General features: G+C 48.6%; 1 protein-coding gene and 1 pseudogene across 1 annotated transcript; one reads left to right on the top strand and one right to left on the bottom strand.

The window, feature by feature from the left end:
• Positions 1-2,377: 2,377 nt before the first annotated feature.
• Positions 2,378-9,173, bottom strand: LOC103223035 (glutathione S-transferase theta-4). The gene is made up of 5 exons (XM_037995379.2): positions 9,050-9,173; positions 8,686-8,773; positions 6,105-6,255; positions 4,987-5,163; positions 2,378-3,589 (listed from the first exon to the last, which is right to left on the bottom strand). The coding sequence occupies exons 1-5, from the start codon at positions 9,171-9,173 to the stop codon at positions 3,392-3,394; spliced, it is 738 nt and encodes a 245-aa protein (XP_037851307.2). The 3' UTR covers positions 2,378-3,391.
• Positions 9,174-10,343: 1,170 nt separating this feature from the next.
• On the top strand, positions 10,344-10,711 carry LOC103223613 (eukaryotic translation initiation factor 4E-binding protein 1 pseudogene; annotated as a pseudogene).
• The last annotated feature ends 1,646 nt before the right edge of the window (positions 10,712-12,357 follow it).

Here is a 12,357-nt window from a genome sequence, read left to right as displayed (position 1 = left end):
ATGGTCACTCATAACTTCACACCCAACAGTCAAACAAGAGTGGAAGCTTCGGGATTTCATCCAAAGAATAGGCTAGGCTGTGGGGCTGAGTAAAAGGCACTGGACTGCGGTAGGTCTTACTCCAAGATGGCCAAATGGAAGGGCTTTTAGCTTTCTTTGTTTTTGTTTTATATCTTGAGATAAATGTTCAATTTCTACACTTTAGAATAAAGAGTCACAATTTATGTTTCATAATTTTGTAGCTGCTTCCATATGCTTTTGAACAATGTAATCTTATTTTCGTTATGATATATAATTCCCCTACCATAATACCTACCCTTTCAAAGTATACTTTCAAATTCAATTGGTTTAAAACCAATTCAGTGGTTTTTAGTATATTAAGTTTTGTCACCATCACAGTTATCTAATTCTAGATCATTTTCATCACCCCAAAAAGAAACTGTACCCAACAAAGAGTGACTCCCCATTTTCCCTCTTCCCCTAGCCCCTGGTAGTAGAGCCCCTAGCCCTCTACTTCCTACCTCTGTGGACAGGAAGTATCTGCCTATTCTGGAGATTTCATCAAATGGAATAATGAAATATGTGGCCTTTTATGACTGGCTTCTTTCATTTAGCATAATGTTGTCAAGGTTCATTCCATGTTGTAGCATATCACAGTACTTCATCCCTTCCTATGGCTGAATAATATTCAATTGTATGGACTTTTTAGCAAAACATTCTAATTTTTACTTCTCTACTGTGCTTATTGTTTGTCTTTCTCCACAACAATGTGAGCACTAAAGGTAGAGATTTTTGTCTATTTTGTTCACTACTGCTTCCTGTGCACCAAAAACATTGCCTGGTTGTGGGTACTTCTCTAGTTTTAGGGAGGAAAAGACAAGATATAGATCCTGACTCCGGTTCTGCCTCTCATTCATATGCTACTCTGAGGATTCCTTCCCCTTGAAGAATTTTTTTCTTCATCTACAAAATGGGGATAATAATGCTACTCACCAGGGTGGTTGTGAGGATTAAACAAGGTAAGAGATGTAAAATTGCATCTTAGTTATTGGATAGTTTTGTGTTCCCATCTAGCTCCAATGAGGGTGAGGATTTGCTCTGGGCTCTGGGCTTCTAATGGGCAGACAGCTTCCTCCATGATGTTTGTGGCTAGAGCCTAGCATAGTCCCTCAAGAAAAGCTTTTTTTTTTTTTTTTTGAGACAGAGTCTTGCTCTGTCGCCCAGGCTGGAGTGCAGTGGCGCCATCTCGGCTCACTGCAAGCTCCGCCTCCCGGGTTCAGGCCATTCTCCTGCCTCAGCCTCCCCAGTAGCTGGGACTACAGGTGCCTGCCACCACGCCCAGCTAATTTTTTTTTTTGGTATTTTTAGTAGAAATGGGGTTTCACCATGTTAGCCAGGATGGTCTCGATCTCCTGACCTCGTGATCGGCCCTTCTCGGCCTCCCAAAGTGCTGGGATTATAGGTGTGAGCCACCGTGCCCCGCCAATTGATTTTTCTATGTTGAACCGCATTTGTACTCCTGGGATAAATCCTACCTGGTCAAGTTGTATAATTCTTTTAATATGCTGCTGAATTTGATTTGCTAATACTTTGCTGAGGATTTCTACATCTATATTTATAAGGATATTGCTTTGTAACTTTATTTTCTTGTAATGTCTTTTTCTCTTTGGTATCAGAGTAATTCTGGCCTCATAGAGTGAGTTGAAAAATATTTCTTCCTGTTCTATTTTTTGGAAGAGTTTGTGAAGGCTTGGTGTTAGTTCTTCAAGCTTTTGGTTGAATTCACCAGTAAAGCCATCTGGTCCTGGGCTTTTCTTTGTGAAATTTTTAAAAATAATTAATATTTTAATCTCATTATTTGTTACAAGTCTATTAAAATTTTACCTTTCTTCTTAAGTCAGTTTTGGTAGATTGTGTGTTTCTAAAATTTTCCCATTTCATCTAGGTTGTCTAAATTGTTCAGATGTAATTATTCATGATATTTCTTTCTAAACCTTTGTATTTCTGTATGACCAATGTGATGTCTCCATTTTATTTCTTTCTGGTTTCCATTTCATTTGTTCATTTTTGTTTTTGTTCATTTTTTGAGATAAGGTTTTTCTGTGTTGCCCAGGCTGGAGTGCAGTGGTGCAATCATAGCTCAATGTAACCTTGAACTCTTGGACGAGTGATCCTTCCACCTCAGCCACCCAATGAGCTAAGACTACAGGCGTGCACCACCACACCCAGCTAATTAAAAACAATTTCTTTTTCTTTTAGAAAAAAGTCTCACTGTGTTACCCAGGCTGGTCTCAATCTCCTGGCCTCAAGTGATCCTTCTGCCTCTGCTTTCTGCTGTGCTGGGATTATAGGTGTGAGCTATTGCACCCAGCCTGCACTTTCTTTCTTGGTGAATAATTTGAGCCTTATTTTTTTCACTTGGCTATTCTAAGTAAAGGTTTGCCAATTTTGTTGATCTTTGCAAAGATCCAATTTTTGGTTTTATTGATTTTCTCTATTGTTTTTCTATTTTCTGTTTCATTTATCTCCATTCTAATCTTTATTATTTCCTGTTTTCTACTGGTGTTGGGTTTAGTTTGCTCTTATTTTTCTAGTTCCTTAAGGTATAAAGTTAGGTTATTGATTCAAGATTGTTCTTCTTTAACTTATGTGTTTACAGCTATAAATTTTCCTCTTAGCACTGCTTCTGCTGGATCCTATAAATTTGGGCATGTTGTGTTTTCATTTTTATTCATTCAAGATACTTTTTAACTTCCCTTGTGATTTCTTCTTTGACCCATTGGTTAAGAGTGTGTTGTTTAATTTCTATGTGCTTATTAATTTTCCACTTTTCCCTCTGATCTTGATTTCTAACTTTATTCCATTGTGTCCAGAGAACATACTTTGTATGATTTCAATCTTCTTAAATTTGAGACTTAGGACCAAATATATGTTCTATACTGGAGAATATTCCATGTGCTTTTTAGAAGAATGCTTATTCTGCTCTTGTCGAGTAGAATGTTTTGTTCATGTCTAGTGTGTGCAATTGGTTTATAGGGCTTTTCAAGTCCTCTATTTCCTTGATGATCTTCTGTAGTTTTTCTATCTATTACTGAAAGTGGGGTATTGAAGTCACCAACTATTATTACTGACAATGTAACCATATTAACCCTTTACTTTTAAAATTCTTTTTGGACACTGGAAGGATCTGGAACCACCAACCACTCCCACATCAGACCCTATGCATGCGCCGACTGTCTGTTGCTCAGCAGCTGTGATGGTTGTTCCAGTTCTTTATTAGGCAAAGAACAGTTTTTTTGTTTGTGTTTGTGTTTTTCTTAGCATTTCCTTTGAGGAAGGTGGCTCAGATTGCTAAACCAGCCAGGCCCTGCAGGATGAGCTGGGCCTAGGGTCACTTGCTCCTATTCAGCAACTCAGAAATATTCTCCTTGACCATCGGATCCAATGTTGAAACATCCCAGTTGGCCAACTGCATTAGTCGATCGTGGGCCTCCTTAAAGAGGCCAGCGCCGATATTCAGCTCCACCCGCATGCGCCACTCGGCTAGCTTGGAGCTATTGAGGAAGACATTATAGTTGGCTGCCATGGGCTGTGGATAGACAAAGAGGAAGATGTGGTCAGCCTGGGGACCAGCCCCACCTCAGTCCTCCCCATAGCCTCAGCCCCCCATTCCCCCAGCAACATCCGCCTCTGCAAAGAATTAGGCTGCTGACCCCCAAGGCCTGAGCTTTGGGTTACAGACTATGTACTAGATGTAGTTGGGGATGGAGGATCCAGAATCCCTCAGGGTCCTTAGTCACTGGTCTTCTTGCTCTAAGCCTTCTGGACCATGCTGAGAGGGCTCCCGGCCCAGGCAGCTCCCACTTCTCCAGATGGTGACTTCGCATGAATCCTACCTTCTTCCAAGGAAACCCCTTATCCCAGGGGTGTATATGTGCATGAGGGAGAGAACTCAGGTTTTTTCCCCCATGTTTAACTTCCCACTGGGATCAGCCTCAAGGGCTAGAATGGGAGACCTGGCAAGCAGTCCACCCTGGAGTTTGGCTGGTTCACTAAGACAGTCTACCCTGCAGTTTGGCTGGTTCACTAAGACAGTCTACTCTGGATTTTGGCCTTGCACCCAAGGTCTTTGGGAAGCCCAAGAAGGGGTGGGTGGTGGGTGAAATGTAAGGGGTGGGGGCGAAGCATATGTCTGAGCCCTCAGGGCAGGCCAGAATGATTTTTCCTGGTGCTGGTCTGCACTGCAAACAGACCAAAGAGAGTAATTTTCATATGAGCCAGAGATCTCTGGGATGAGGAAAAGAACACTGCACTTCCTGGCCAAGCCACCAGGATCCCAGGTGCCTCCTCCTGGGCATAGCTCTGACTGATATGAAAATTAGTCTCTTTGGTCAGTGTGCAGTGCCCTAGCTGGTGAGCAGGATGGCCAGTTTAGACCCTGGCCAGTGTCTTGAGAGGCAGAACTGGTCACCCTCCCCTGCATGGAGAGGCCACATAAATGCCCCACACTCAGGTGTGACTCCAAATGCACAGTGGATGCCCCTCAGACCCAGCCAGGAGAGCTGTCCTCCATAGCTGTCTGTCTGGAGCTCTGGGAAAGAGGCAGGGCCAGAAGGACCCCCAGGGCACCAGTGAATATTTCCTGGCAAGTCCAGTAAGAGGAGGCGGTATCTGGGATGCTGGTGGATTGACCAGAAAATGCAGTGTTCTTCTCTATCCCAGGCTCACCCTCCAGCTCCAGCTCCTCCCACACCAAAGAATCTTTGTCAAATGTGGAGAACTGTGATCCTCCCTGATTGATAACATTCTGTGCTTCCTGTTGCCCCCAGATTGAGCCCAGGCCCCCAGACCTGGCTCCCACAGCCCCCGTGGGAGCTCTACCTGCCTTTCCCGCCTCTCCAGCCTATCCTCAAGTGATGGCCCCACTGGTCACAGAGGAGTCCCACCTCTGCCCAAGGTCTAACCCTCCTCCACCCCACCCCACACCTGCATCATCTCCACCACGGCCACCAAGTCAGCCAGTGAGATTTGGTCTCCGGTGAGGAACATCTTATCCTGCAGAAAATACTCCTCGAAGAGCCGCAGACTGTTCTTCACCTCTTCCACTGCATGCTCCATCTTCTCAGCTGAAACTTCCTCCCCTGTTATCTTTGGGATCAGCAACTGGCCAGGGTTGGGAAGAGGAGGGAAGAGGAGGCTGCACTCCAGGGCCACCTGCCCTGCCAGGTCTGTGTACTCTTGTCTGCTGGATAGATATTGGACAGTTCCCAGGACATAAAGTAGTTTCACCTCTTGTAGCAGTTCTGATTGGTGGAAGTTGTGGGGAACCATGTGTTCACAAGGATTTGGGGAACTCAGCAGGTGTAAATCCTGTGATTGTTTAGTGATGCCTATCACAGGCATAGAATTCGAAGTAGGAACACATGTACTGGTTATTTGTCATCTTCCAATTTTCTATAGGCCTTTTCTCTTTTTTCTTCCTCTCTTTCTTTTTTTTTTTTAGAGATGGAGTCTCACTCTGTTGCCCAGGCTGGAGTGCAATGGCACAATCTTGGCTCACTGCCAACTCCACCTCCTGGGTTCAAACTATTCTCCTGCCTCAGCCTCCTGAGTAGATGGGATTACAGGTGCCCATCACCACACACAGTGAATAATTTTGTATTTTTAGTAGAGACAGTGTTTCACAATGTTGGCCAGGTAGGTCTTGAACTCCTAACCTCAAGTGATCCGCCTGCCTCAGCCTCCCAAAGTACTGCGATTACAGTTGTGAGGCACCACGCCCGGCCTTCTCTGGGCCTTTCGATGGTGAGATTCTCTAGTTCGGAATGAAATGCCTCGAATGCTGTCCTGGGTGAGTCATATCAGCCCCTCCTGTATGCCCTTCCCCTCGCCCTAATAAGACTCTTTCATGCCCATTGTTTCAGTCCACACCCCTGACAGCTCCGTAAGGCAGGCAGGAAAAGGAACTGAGGAAATGAGGCCCAGAGAGGGAGGGAGACTTACTTACTAGAGTTCACCAGCAATCAGCAGGGCCAGAACTGGCCTCCAGCCTCCCTGACTCCCTTGTGCCCTTGTCCCCAGGCCCCGGAAGTGATCCTGCTCACCTTGAGCCAGACTATCTTCTTCATGGGCAGCTGAAAGGCCGCGTGTTGCCAAGCCATGAACTCCTCCACACGGGCACGTGTGTGCAGGTCTGGCGGGTACCAGTGTAATGGAGCGCTGTACTTGCGGCACAGGTAGTAGAGGATGGCCACACTGCAGAAAGGGCCGGTCAGGAGCACTGCCCTTGCCTTCCTGAGTGCCAGTACATCAACCACCCCAATATGCCCTGGGCCCAACTGCTGGGGCTTCCAGAGCAAGAAGGAGCCCAAATGGCCCCGGGAAAGGCCTTCACCAGAGCTGTCTGTCTGACAGTCAGTAAGGGCAGGGAAGGAGCCCTGCAGGGTGAGTAGGAGTTGGGGGCGGGTGGTATAACAAAGAGTAGGCCAGCAAGGGGAACAACACGTGTCAAATCAGGATGCTGAGGCGGGTGGATCGCTTGAGTCCAAGAATCTGGGGCTGCAGTGAGCCAAGATCACACCACTGCACTCCAGCTTGGGTGAAGGAGCAAGTCCTTTTTGAAAAACAGAAACAGTCCGGGCACGATGGTTCACACATGTAATCCTGGCACTTTGGGAGGCCAAGGTGGGCAGATCCCTTGAGGTCAGGAGTTGGAGACCAGCCTAGCCAACATGGTGAAACCCTGTCTCTACTAAAATGAAAATACAAAAATTAGCTGGGTGTGGTGACACACACCTGTAATCCCACCTACTTGGGAGGCTGAGGCACAGAAGTCGCTTGAACCTGAAAGGCAGAGGTGGTAGTGAGCCAAGATTGTGCCACTGCACTCCAGCCTGGGCCACAAAGCAAGACTCTGTCTCAAAAAACCAACAAAGGAAAACACATGCTGAAATACCAGGGTGAGGGCAGCAAGGTGAATCTGAAGAACGGAGAGTAGGTGGGTGCAACTGGAAGGAGGGTGGGGGTGGTTGGGGAGTGGCGAGGCAGCAAGAGACACTGTGGAGGCCACAGAGGGTAGCCCCAGGAGATGCAGGGAGGTTATGGACTTAATCCTTAAGATTAGGCGTTGTATAAGCCAGCGCATGAAAGGATCTATCTATCTGGTGCTGGATGGAGGGTGAGCCCGAGGGGGCAGAATGGACAACAGGGGGGCCAGCAACTATCGGGAAGGTTGTGGTGTCCGGGAATGGTGGAGGTCATGGGGACAGAGGGAAGGGGATGGAGGGGAGACATGCTTCGGAGGGGTGTCCTAGGCCTTGCTGATTGATGACTGGTGTGGGAACCTCCACAGGACAAGTGCTCCTTTATTATCATCAACAGCAACCTTGCCAAGGTAAAAAGGTCAGGGCATGGAGAGAGCTACCGATTAGAGTGGCGGGAGAGACAGCAACTGGCTGCAAGATTCAGAACTTGTTTGGATCCTGATCCAAACAAACTGCCAAGAAAATATTTAGGAGATAATCAGAGAGTTTTGAACAGGAACCAGACATTAGATAAAATCCAGGAATTATTGTTAATTTTATGAGGTATCCTAATGGTAATGTAGTGTTCCTACCCTCTCTCCTAGCCCAGGCTGGAGTGCAGTGGTGCAGAGTTCACTGCAGTCATGAACTCCGGGCCTCAAGCAATCCTCCCGTGTCAGCCTCTCAAAGTGCTGGGATTATAGGCATGAGCCACCTTGCCCAGCCTGTTGCTTTTTTTTTTTGTAAAAGAACTCTTATCTCTGAGGGGTATGTTCCTAAACATTTGATTGATTGATTTACTTACTTTTTTTTTTTTTTTTTTTTTTTGAGACGGAGTCTCGCTCTGTCGCCCAGGCTGGAGTGCAGTGGCCGGATCTCAGCTCACTGCAAGCTCCACCTCCCGGGTTCCCGCCATTCTCCTGCCTCAGCCTCCCGAGTAGCTGGGACTACAGGCACCGCCACCATGCCCGGCTAGTTTTTTTTTGTATTTTTAGTAGAGACGGGGTTTCACCGTGTTAGCCAGGATGGTCTCGATCTCCTGACCTCGTGATCCGCCCGTCTCGGCCTCCCAAAGTGCTGGGATTACAGGCGTGAGCCACCACGCCCGGCCACTTACTTATTTTTATTTTTGAGATGGGGTCTTGCCCTGTTGCCCAGGCTGAAGTGCAATGGCTCAATCTTGGGTCACTGCAACCTCTGCCTCCCGGGCTCAAGCAGTCTTTTCACCTCAGCCTCCTGGGCAGCTGGGACTACAGGTGCAGACCACCACACTGGCTAATGTTTATATTTGTTGTAGAGATGCGGGTTTTGGCATGTTGTCCAGGCTAGGCTGGTCTTGAACTCCTGAGCTCCGGCCATCTACCCGCTTCAGTCTCCCAAAGTGCTGGGATTACAGGTGTGAGCTGGCCCCTAAACATTTATGACTGGAATGATGGGATGTCTGGGAGGCCGGGGAATAGAAATGATGTAAAATGGACCCCAGGTTGGCAACAGTCGGAGCTGGACAATGGGTTTGTGGGGTTCCTCATGCCCCTCATTAGTTAGTATTCACTCTCCTTTAGTGTATGTGTGAGGTTTCCCATGGTGAAATAGACAAACGCTTGCACTGAGTCTCCCAGGAGGAGCAGAGACAGATGGTGCAAGGGCCCTGGGGAAGACTTACCTTTCACTTAAGATAAATTTCCCATCTTTGAGGCTGGGCAGCTTCCTGAGGGGGTTGATGTCAATGTATTCTTTGCTGTGGTGGTGACCTGGGAGGGGCAGGGAAGGTCTGAGGCTGTGGGACTCCAGGGGAGAGAGAACTGAGATTCCCAGAGACACAAATACCTCCTGCTGAGGCAGGAGAATGGCATGAACCTGGGAGGTGGAGCTTGCAGTGAGCCGAGATCGTGCCACTGCACTACAACCTGGGTGATAGAGCCAGACTCTGTCTCAAAAAAAAACAAAGAAAAAGAAAAAAACAAGCCCCAATGTGTGTGCCCTGCCTCCCCCAGGACCAGGCCTGCTGGGCAGCATGGGGAGCTAACCTTTCAGCAGATCCACAAACTGAAAGTTGAACCGGATGTCATGCTTCTTTGAGAAGATGTAGACGGCACGGCAGGGTGCTGACAGCAGGTCCATGTAGAGCTCCAGGGCCATGTTGAGACACATGCCGGGCCCCACAGCCGCAGCTGGCCAGCCACAGACCTGGGCCTATGTCTGGCCAGAGTCCCTGGCCCTGTGGCCTCTCCAATCTGGACCCAGGACCCTGTGTTCCCCAGGGAAACTTCTTGTTTCCCTTTGTGTTGTCATAAGGCCAGGAAGCCTGCAATTCTTACGGCAGCAAGGATTCTAAGGAGGCCCAGGAGTACGCTGGCAAGAGACCTGTGGCAAAGGTGTGGCAGCTGTGACCCTAGTCTCCCTCTTCCACATGTGCCTGTGCCCCGTGGCACCACCTCACAGACACCCTGTCTGAGAAGGGATTATGCCTGGGAATTCCCATGGCTCGACTTGCGTTGCAGAATCTGACGAAAGGGGCTTTGCAGGGTCCAGAATGAGGAGGAGGCACTAAGAATGATCCCTGGAAGATTCCAGAAGTAGAGAGTGGGAGTATCCACAGGTGAATGGAGCCTGAACTAGACTAGAAAGGAATTGGGAGAAAGAGACACAGGAGCCTGGGAGCTTCGGGAGTAGTGGGGACACCACCACCAGGAAGTCAGGGGGCACTCGGCAATAAAAGTCACAGATGCAATAAAACTTATAACATATTGTTGTATAATGTTCAATAATGTATAAAAATACACCCTCATACATCATTGTTCCAACTCTAGCCCTATGTATTGCCCTCCTCACATCAATCCCTCTGCCTATACCCCACTCTCTAGTTAATGTTAACATAGGCCTCCTGTTTATATTAGCCATGTCAAGCCTAGCTGTCTACTCTATCCTGTGATCAGGAGGAGCATCTAATTGGAAATATGCATTAATAGGTGCACTACGCACAGTGGCCCAAGCAATCTCATATGAAGTCACTCTAGCTATTATCCTCCTAGCAGTCCTATTAATAAGTGGTTCCTTTAATTTGTATATACTCATTGGAACACAAGAATTTCTCTGGCTGCTCCTACTATCATGAGCTCTGGCCGTAATATGATTTATTTCCATACCAGCAGAAACCAACTGAGCCTCTTTCGACCTAACAGAGGGGGAATCAGAATTAGTCTCGAGCTTTAATGTCAAATATGCTGCAGGCCCATTTGCCTACAGCAGAGTACATAAATATCATCATAATAAATGCCCTGAGGGCCGCGAGAGGTTCCCGGGTGCAGCACACAGGAGACCATGTCTGCGGACAGTAGCTGCAGTCAGACCCCAAGCCGGGCCATCCCCGCCACTTGCCAGGTGGTGCTCGGCGAAGGCATGCAGCTCCGGCCCGCCCGGGGAATACAGCATGACTGACCCCCGGCGGCATGCTCTTCAGCACCACCCCAGGAGGTACCAGGGTCATCTACCACCGGAAATTCCTGATGGAGTGTCAAAACTGACCCGTGACCAAAACACCCCCGAGGGATCAGCCTGCCGTTCCCAGGGTCATCAGCTCTGCCAGTGATGATCCCCCTCCGCGGAAGCCAACCAGGGCCACCTGCACAATAGTCCAGAAGATAAGCGGGGTGGGCGGTGAAGAAGCATAGTTTGAGATGGACAGTTAAAGCACCAGCCATTGCGTGGAGCACTGCCAAGGGACCCCTCAGGCCCTTCCCGGAGGAGTCCCACCAGCCAGACCTTATGAAAATGATCATACTGGGCAGGCGTTGGCGTGGGGTTGGCCACCCCAGCCCTCTCTCCCTCACTCAGGGCACCTGCCCCCTCCTCCTTGTGAACACCAGCAGGTAGCTCCTTGCCTCTGCTGATGCAGGAGCTGCTGCCCCAAGGGGAGTGACCCCTGCCAGCATACCCTGCAGCTGAAGGCCAGGAAATGGACAAGAACGAACCCTTTCTTCCAAATGATCAGCTCTTCCAGCCCCTCGCTGCTGGGGGCCCAACCACCCCTTCCTTAGGTTGATGTGCCTGGGAAAGCTCCCCTCCCCTCCTTCCCTAAGAGAGGAAATAAAAGCCACGTTCGCCCTAGGGCAAAAAATAAATAAACAATAAATAATAAACACCGTAACCACTATTGTCTTCCTAGGAGCACTGCATAACATATATATGCCAGAACTCTATACCACAAATTTCATCACTGGAACTCTCATTTTAACAAGCCTTTTTTAATGAATTGGAACATCATGCTCCCGATCCCATTAGGATCAGCTCATACATCTCCTATGAAAGTTTTCTACCACTCACACTAGTACTTTCATGTGACATTTCTCCATGCCAGTCCTAACCTCCAGCATCCCACCCCAAACATAAGAAATATGTCTCACAAAAGAGTTACTTTGATAGAATAAATTACAGAGATTTAAACCCTCTTATTTCTCAAATTACAGGAATTGAACCTACCCATGAGAATCCAAAATTCTCCGTGCTCCCTAATACACCACATCCTATCACCCCACAGTAATGTCAGCTAAGTAAGTTATCGGGCCCATACCCCAAAAATGGTGGTTATACCCTTCCTGTACTAATTAATCCTCCAGTGTGTGCCATGCAGAGGAGCCCGGAAACTTCCTGGCCTGGGTTGGGGCTGCAGTGGCCAGACTGTGCACCTGGTGGCCCAGGAAAGTAACTAGAGCCCCACGTGGGGGACTGAGTGCCACTCACTCTATGCTGTGTGATCCAATATGTCTAGGCTCAGCAATGGGACTGACCCCACCTCCAGTGACAGAGTAAGCCTGGAGACAAGCGAAGAGCACGCAGTGTGTTTATTGCAGACAGCAGGGTGCGGTGGAGGGGGCTACACCCACTCAGCGGAGCCGCTCCTGCAGCAACTGCACCTGCTTCTGGGCCAGCTGGGGGTCCCGCCGAGCCTCACTGTGGTTCTGAGGCTAGAGAATGAGCTTGTGGGCCTCCAGGAAGAGCTCAGTATCCAGGGCGGCCTCCACATGGGTCCGCCACACTACCAGCCTGGGCCAGTCTTGGAAGAGGTCACAGCCAACAGCAGTGGGCAGGGAAGACAGGACAGCTGGGGTTGGGGCTCAGCCCCATGCCCAGAGTCTCCCCAGAGGGCAGGTGGGTAGGAGAGCTTCACCTCCATCACCTCCGTCAGCACCAATCTTCCAGGGAGAGCTGCTCCATTGCCACAAAGGCCGGGGCTACAGGCACCCGCCACCACACCCGGCCAATTTTTTGTATTTTTAGTAGAGACGGGGTTTCACTGTGTTACGCAGGATGGTCTCCAACTCCTGACCTCGTGATC

The sequence above is a fragment of the Chlorocebus sabaeus genome, chromosome 19 (assembly GCF_047675955.1).
Source record: "Chlorocebus sabaeus isolate Y175 chromosome 19, mChlSab1.0.hap1, whole genome shotgun sequence".
Lineage (NCBI taxonomy): Eukaryota > Metazoa > Chordata > Mammalia > Primates > Cercopithecidae > Chlorocebus > Chlorocebus sabaeus.
The sequence above is the reverse complement of the archived record's forward strand: the minus strand, read 5'-3'. Positions and strand labels throughout refer to the sequence as shown.

Bases quoted from the DNA above. Each gene is read 5' to 3' on its own strand.
- LOC103223035 (XM_037995379.2), bottom strand. From the start codon at position 9,173: ATGTGTCTCAACATGGCCCTGGAGCTCTACATGGACCTGCTGTCAGCA. The intron at 6,256-8,685 runs GTAAGTCTTCCC...CCCTTTCTGCAG, and splicing joins AAATTTATCTTAAGTGAAAG to TGTGGCCATCCTCTACTACC. The intron at 5,164-6,104 runs GTGAGCAGGATC...AACCCTGGCCAG, and splicing joins AGAAGATAGTCTGGCTCAAG to TTGCTGATCCCAAAGATAAC.